Raw genomic sequence first — 7,500 nt, 5'->3', positions numbered from 1 at the left:
AGAATGAGGAAAGAGGGAGAGAAGATAATTAGAAAATAAGGGAGAAAGAGGGTGAGAAGAGAATTAGAAAAGAAGGCAGAAAGAGGGAGAGAGGAGAATTAGAAAAGAAGGGAGAAAGAGGGAGAGATAATAATTAGAAAGGAAAGGAGAAAAAGTGAGAAGAAAATTTGGAAATAAAGGAACAGAGGTGGAGGGATAGGAGAAAATTAGGAAATAAGAATGGAAGATAGGAAGAGGGAGATAAGTAAAAAAGAAGGGAGGAAGAGAAAGGGAGGACACGTGTGGGACTGCAAAAGCTATTAACCAAAGGAAAGGCAGAATGGAAAGATTAGAGGGAGGAGATAAATAGGAGGAAAGATGTTGAATGAAAAATAGTGGGATTAAGAGAGGAAGGGAGAAAGAGTCAGAGAAAGGTGGAGTTAGAAAACAAGGGAGAAGGACAGAAGTGGTTGACTACTTAGAAAGAGGAGAGAGAGAAATTGGAAGAGGGAGAGAAAGAGAGAATTAGACAACAGATGAACATTTTTCAATCCTGTCATTTTCCTTATAGTTTCTCTGTATTCACCCATGCCAAGAAAATAGTTATTTTGTGCTTCATCTCCATCTTTCAATTTGCAGGCATTTTTCCTTTATCCTGAGATGAGGAACATTGTCAACAACTTCTGCATTGTACACGTGAATGCCCCCGGACAGGAGGAAGGAGCACCCACTCTGCCAGAAGGGTAAACAGCGCTGTTGTATTGTAGCCATTCATGTTTTTGTGATTATTACTATTATTTTATTGATATATCCTTATTTATATTTTTGTCATTGTTTATTACTAATGGTTATTATTCGGTGCGACCAGATTAATTTGTGTAGATGTTATATTGTATATATCGTGTAATGTATATATTATGTATATTCTCTTTTGTGGTTAGTAAATATGTTTTGGTATATTTCCCATTTTTGCAAAATATTATTTTTTTTTTCCAACTAAATATTTTAGAAAAATCATTCTCTCATCTTATAATTTGGAAATCTGTCTAATTACAATATATGTATATCCTATCAAACAGCTACGTCTACCCAACGATGGAGGAATTGTCTGAGACAATTACCTGTGTCAAGAGTCACTTCCACATTCGAACTTTCATTGGCTTTGGCGTGGGTCTTGGCGCCAATGTCCTCGCTCGCTATGCCACCAAGTATCCTGCAGATGTGAGTGTTGTGCATTTTGACGTTGACAGGAATGTGCATCTTTGGTGCGATTTTTCTTTCTCTTCTGTTGATTTTTGGGATTTCTTTGTTTTGAAGGGTTAATAGGGATAAAAGATGATTCTCATTTTGTATGACTGGACTAGAAAGAGGAAATACTTTTTGTATATTTTTTGGGCTGGTAAATTAGATTTTGGAATATTTCTGTTGTGTCCTACTAGTGTAAATTTCTATTAAGATCTTCAACATTACTCATTTATAGTATGATGAAATATTATAAACAAAGATTATGGAAGACCACAAAAAGATGAATAACATGAAATTGATAAAAAAAGTAATAGGCAAAGGAATACAGTAGCCTTTATACAGTATTATATTTTTGTTCATATCTTTCGTTAAAATTCTTCCGCATCATCCCCAGGTCGATGCTTTGGTTCTCATCAACTGCTCCTCAACCCAAGCTGGATGGATCGAATGGGGTTACCAGAAGCTCAACATCCGCCACCTCCGCTCGGGAACGATGACGACAGGCACTGTTGACTACCTCCTCTGGCATCATTTTGGTAAGAGACTAGTTTAGCCTTTATTGTGGTACGTGTGAGTATTTGGGAGGTGAATGGTATTTCAGGTTTGCATTTTCATGTTTTTCATTTTTTGTAATTGACTTATTAGAAGCCAATAGATATTTTTGTCCTTTTACTGTTTTGAAGTAGTCATCATTTTCTTAGATTCAGTACAGAGGAAATGAAGAATATTATTTTCTTGTGTACAGACCTCAAGCTAAATTGAACGCATAACGGGTTATCATTACTATTGGCATTTGAAAACTAGCGTCTTTTAATATTTGAATCAGATTTTTTTCATATTTATCATATTGATTTCAGAATTCAGTATTGTTTTTATTTATCTATTTGTTTTTCTTCTTCTAGTTTTCCTCTACCTTTCTCCCCGTTGTAGTTTTACTCTCCTTCACCACCTATCTTTTACCCTCTCCTTACATTATTTTTCATTTAATTTTTATGATCAATATTTCTTTCATAAATAGGAAAATTGGAGGAATGCAACCAAGACCTGGTGACTGTGTACAGGCAACATTTCGAGAAGGCCCTGAATGCTACGAACCTTGGCCTGCTTGTTGACTCGTACATTCGCCGAACTGACCTCAACATTGTGCGAGAGCTGGACCCCAACAAGAAGAAGGTATTGACTTTGTTAAGCGTTAAGTGTTTTTACAATTTTGAGTCAACAGAATAGGCTTTTTTGTTGGGAGTAGCCTGGATCCTTGGAATAATATTGGGGTTAGGTTATGGATTCACTAAGCATTTTACTGCGGTGATTTTTAGCCTTCCCTTTCCCCTGGATTATTTGGTAGTAAGTAAACAATTATTCCCATCTTTTCAGGAATTGTGATAGATTTCCTATTGAAGTCTTGTTTTGGTATGATTTGTTTGGAGTCAAGACCTGTTTAAAAAAAGTATATATTACCGTTTGTATGTTAACCCATTGGCGACGGGTGGCATGTACGCACATGCCATGGCATGGCGGGACCATCTACCGGGGGCACGTACGCACATGCCATAAGTATGTATGGACATGCCATGAGTTTTTTTTTGTTACAATCACGGCAAAAGATTATTTTACTGCCAGTGAAAGTGTGATTAAGTCGGTTTTAACACTTTCTCATTTTTACCATACAACAAACAAAAAAAATGCAACAAACCGACGATTTCAACTCCATGATGCCGCACACTACATATTTTATTCGGACTATAGACCGAATAATGATCAATTATGGAGTCTATATAACAACAAAAATACCCTACAGTCTTGATTTATCAGGAAGTTTGGCAAGTACAGACTTTAAAAGATAGTAAAAACTGAAAATACAACATATCTTCTTAGTATTATGAAGAAACGGCATGGGATGCTGGTATTTGGGATGAGTGGTTGCGCATGCTAGGGCGACGATATAAGCCCCCGGCAGCGAGGCCTGGGCTAGTATAAATGCTACCCGACGGAAAAGGGTTAATAACATCATCATGATAATATCAATAATTATAGTAGCATTGATAATGGTAATGATAGTATTAGAAATAATTTTTTTTCCGGAAATTCAAGGAGTGAGGCAAGCAGGTGAGGTCAGTCAGGTTGGAATAATTGTAGACACCTGATGACTAAGTGCCTGTGAAGCCATCTATGTGTAAACAAAATTGACAAAACCAAGCTGTAGTGGACAGTGCATGTTCTTGGGATCAGCAAGTTAAATCTTCAAATGGCCTTCTCATATACTCACAGGGCTTGTTAAGATCAAACTACTTTATGTGTGCTGTTCATGGTGTAATTCATAAACTTTTATCTGATTTGATTGTGGTTTATGTTATACATTCCTCCTTAGAAGAGACATTTTTTATAGTACAGTTTTTATCCTGTAATGTATAAACTTGGAAATAGTTTAAGGTCTACTGGCAATGTAATTCCCTCTATTCTACATCACTGACCATTATTCCAGGATGTGCGGATGATCAGGACCCAAGTGTTGAACATCACTGCCAACCACTCTCCCCATGTGGACGATACAGTCACCTTCAATGGAAGACTTGACCCCACTTTGTCTACATGGATGAAGGTAATTTGATGTTTTTATTCAATGGTTTTGAGCTTTTGTACTTTCAGTTAAAGAGTCCATTGTATTTTCTTTTACTGAGGTACCTTTGAGAGCAGACTATTCACTTGTACATTTTTTTTATATGCATGAATATATTAGTATATATATTTTGAGGGAATGTAATTTTTTTCCTATTACAAAAAAATAAGGTAAGAAAATTTTGGTCCTATTTATATGCTAAGACAAAAATTTCATTCTGAGCCATGGTCCGTAGATATACCTGGATAATTACAAACTAGCTGTCTAACAGTATCTTTCTCTCATACTCTAAGAACATGCCATACAAGAATGGAATGATAATCAGATAATACTAACAAATATATGTTTCTTATTCGTCCTGTTGTCACTTCCAGATTCAAGACTGTGGACTGGTTATTGACGAGGCCCCAGGGAAAGTGGTGGAAGCTTTCCGACTCTTCCTTCAGGGTCAAGGCTATGGTAAGGTGGTGCTAGACAGGGGACAGTAAATGCTTAACAGTATAAGAGAGCAGGGCAGGATGGCATAATGGGCTTTGTGGGTGATCTAAGTATAGAGTATGGGGGTTGGTGGGTGTGTGGATGTGGGTCTTGTTTGTGTTTGCTGTGTGTGTGTGTGTGTAAGTGTGGTGGGTGTATTTTAGTATTCTGGGCAGGTTTAGTTTTGCCTATTATTGGTGTGTGGATGAACAAATAATTGAATACAAGAGGAAAAATATACCATTGCTTTGATTAGAGAATTCTACTGAAAGATGTGAGAATGGGAGTTTGTTAGAGTTCATGGTCTAGTAAATTTATGAATGCAAGAGCATAAATGTAGTTGTAGGTAGGTGCACAAATTTTTGTGTTGAGTGTGTGTGTGCTTGAATTTAATGTGGTTTGTGCACAAAGTTATTGATTTGTCTCATTTGATTTATTGATGTTTTTACAAGGGAAAATGACCAATCATTTTGTATAGCAAGCTTAACATTTTAAAGATGATACATTTTGAAAGTTAATATATAATACTTTTTGGAATCAAGTCAACATTATATGAAAGAACCGAGTAGACATTAATCAAGTTCGTAGAATGAATGATGAGAAATAGGCAGTAAGGAACATTAGTGTATAAAATTCCATATCAAATTTTGCACTTCTTTCCTATCTCAGTCTTTAGCTTTACCAACTCTGGGCATGAACTTCTCTTGTAAACTCAGAGATGCCAGTTTCTTATTTAACATGAAAAAATAAACTATTACAGCATTTAATGAAGCTTTACATGAAGTTAACATATGGAGCATTAAATCCTGTTCCTAATGGAGTGATCAAACTACTTGACTCTCTGAGCTTCATTGCTTATCTCAGCGGATTTCAGAGCCTTAAACAAATGCTAAATGTTTACTGCTGATTCTGTTTCTCCTGCTGCTGTTGGCTTCAATGGCCTTTTCAGGTTTCAGCACCTTTCCTCAGAGCATTTGGGATTTACCTGGATTCTATCTATTTTTCTAATATTCTTAAGAGAAGAACTGAATTGTAGGAAGCTATTTAGATGTTAAAAAATCTGAACATTATGTGTGGCAAGTTATGCATTACAAATTTCTGTTTGCTTTCTAATTCCATGTGTGGTAAGTATTATTGAACAGGTTAGAAAGGTGTATTGTGGATGTCATTATCTTATGTTATGGATAGAGAAGGTGATTTCAAAGAATATTTATGCAGTGGACAATCAGTAATTTTAGGATCTCATATGAAATATCATATTTCAGCTTTGTAATGTGCTATGTTATAAGTTAAGTATTTCATGAAAATTAAGCAAGTTGTTATTGCTAGTGTAGAGATGCCATTGATAGTACATTTAAGATAGATCCATAACTAGTTATTCCAGTATGGTAAATCAGATCATTAAATGCAAAAGAGATATTGTCTATAATTTAGGGGAAAATTGACATTTCATGCAATTAGAAAAGAACTTTGCTAATGGTTTGCCAGAAGAGGCAGTAGGAAATATACTTGCATTATAGTCACACAGCCACTGTATACTCTACTATATTCACTTGTCTGCTACTTACTAAATATCACTGCTACTTTGCTTCCATGTCTTGTCTTAATCTCATTGTGTATGTAAAGGAAAATCAAGGTTCTTGATGGAGATTATATTGAGTGAAGAGTTTTGAAGTAATCTCCATGAAATTTGACCAGGAGTTTAAAAGATGTTTACAGGTTGTTTGTCTAGTTTTGTGTCGAGCTATAAATAGGGTTCATTAGACATAGATTTAAAGTTTCTGTCACAATTTAAAAAGAAAAGAGAGGGTTGGTTGATCCAGGCATGTTAACTCTCTTTGACTATAATATTTTTATCATAAAAGCTTCATAATGTCCGTCGATGGTAAAGATAGTTTCCCCCTAAACCCCAAGCGGTGAGTGGATCCCGCCGGTCTTCCGCTGTGTCGATTGGAGAAGGTAAATCGTGTTGAACGCATCACACATCATCAAAAAAAACAAGCTTTGTGTAAGTTTCAGTTTATTTCGGGCAGCATTTGAACTAACCTCATACCTGTCGTGCTGCCTCATACCAAGACTGTTATTATAGCAGTTTTAGTACATGGTTCCCCCCCTCCCTCCCCCCAGGGATAAGATCGAATTTGATGTTTGTTTTAGCAGTTGCTGTTTTCGTTGACTCATTTTAGGACCACAAGAAATGACATTGCTAGTGCTTTTGTCCCTCTGTTGTAAGATCCAGGAATCAATTCAGTGTCTTAAATATAAAAAAAAGTTTCTTATTACCTGAAGAGTCTAAGATCATTAATGTCAATACAGTACAATAAAGGTGATTGTAATAGCTTGAAAATTACTAAAACACAGGTACATTCTCCCAAGTGAGAACTTGCCTGCAATGGAAGTTGTAAGAGTTTCTCCTCCCCACTAACTAGCAATGCTGTTTTGGTCATTGGCCTCTGCACGTAGGAGATGACAAGTGGTCAGCTTCTTCCTCTCATTTGCTCTTTCGTACTCTTGCGTTAATTCACCGTTTCGTCTTTCGTACCGGCTTCTCTCCTCCCTCCCTCCCAGTCATTCAGGTTTATTCTTATTTTTTGATGTTGACTAATTTCTGCCAAAGTGCACATTCATCCATTCATCATCTTCTTAACATTAGCTCTGTACATTTCAAATACTTTTTCTCACAAGTGATTTAGTTTAGACATTCAGAATCGTTTTGCTTTTTGCACTGAATGATGTGGATTAGGTGCCAACAGTCATGCCATTTTAACACCTGCTTGGGTAAAGTTGCGCGACAGGTAAAAAATGTGTGTAGATAGTGCATTGCATGCTTCGGTGAGATGGTTTCGAGCTTTAAGTGAATGTCTCTCGCTTCAGTTAATTTATCATCTGTGGTCTAGTGGTGAGTATGTGTGACTTCACACTCGCCATTCTACTGTAATTTTTTTTTTCTTTTCTGTTCTTCTGTTTGTATTTACAGTACCTAAGGATGTACTGGTGTTCTTTTGTTTAATTTTTTGTATGTTTCTTTATTCTTTTTTTGTCTCAGTGTTTTAAATTCTGTATTGGATTTTTTGCCATGTTGTTGATTTTCTTACACATTAACACAGACATGAAATTATTTATGTTCGTACTAGCATTCTATTTCACACACATACGTATTTGTGAACAATATCAGACACACA

The 7,500-nt window shown here is 36.1% G+C and overlaps 1 protein-coding gene across 13 annotated transcripts in view; it reads left to right on the top strand.

Annotated features, from left to right (window-relative positions):
- Positions 1–7,500, top strand: part of LOC119598693 (protein NDRG3-like) — a 160,886-nt gene that overhangs the window by 146,568 nt on the left and 6,818 nt on the right. For 8 of the 13 annotated variants that reach the window (XM_037948450.1, XM_037948453.1, XM_037948445.1 and 5 more), the window contains 7 exons: positions 619–722; positions 1,059–1,200; positions 1,619–1,760; positions 2,243–2,397; positions 3,707–3,823; positions 4,216–4,300; positions 6,233–6,277. In XM_037948450.1, the coding sequence (XP_037804378.1) occupies positions 619–722; positions 1,059–1,200; positions 1,619–1,760; positions 2,243–2,397; positions 3,707–3,823; positions 4,216–4,300; positions 6,233–6,277 (790 nt within the window). Of the gene's footprint in view, positions 1–618; positions 723–1,058; positions 1,201–1,618; positions 1,761–2,242; positions 2,398–3,706; positions 3,824–4,215; positions 4,301–6,232; positions 6,327–7,500 lie in introns of all 13 variants that reach the window. The other 5 variants (XM_037948456.1, XM_037948446.1, XM_037948455.1 and 2 more) reach the window with 2 other exon arrangements.

The sequence above is a fragment of the Penaeus monodon genome, chromosome 41 (genome assembly GCF_015228065.2).
Source record: "Penaeus monodon isolate SGIC_2016 chromosome 41, NSTDA_Pmon_1, whole genome shotgun sequence".
Taxonomy (NCBI): Eukaryota; Metazoa; Arthropoda; class Malacostraca; order Decapoda; family Penaeidae; genus Penaeus; species Penaeus monodon.
Note: the sequence above shows the minus strand (reverse complement) of the source record. Positions and strands in the feature narration are given on the sequence as shown.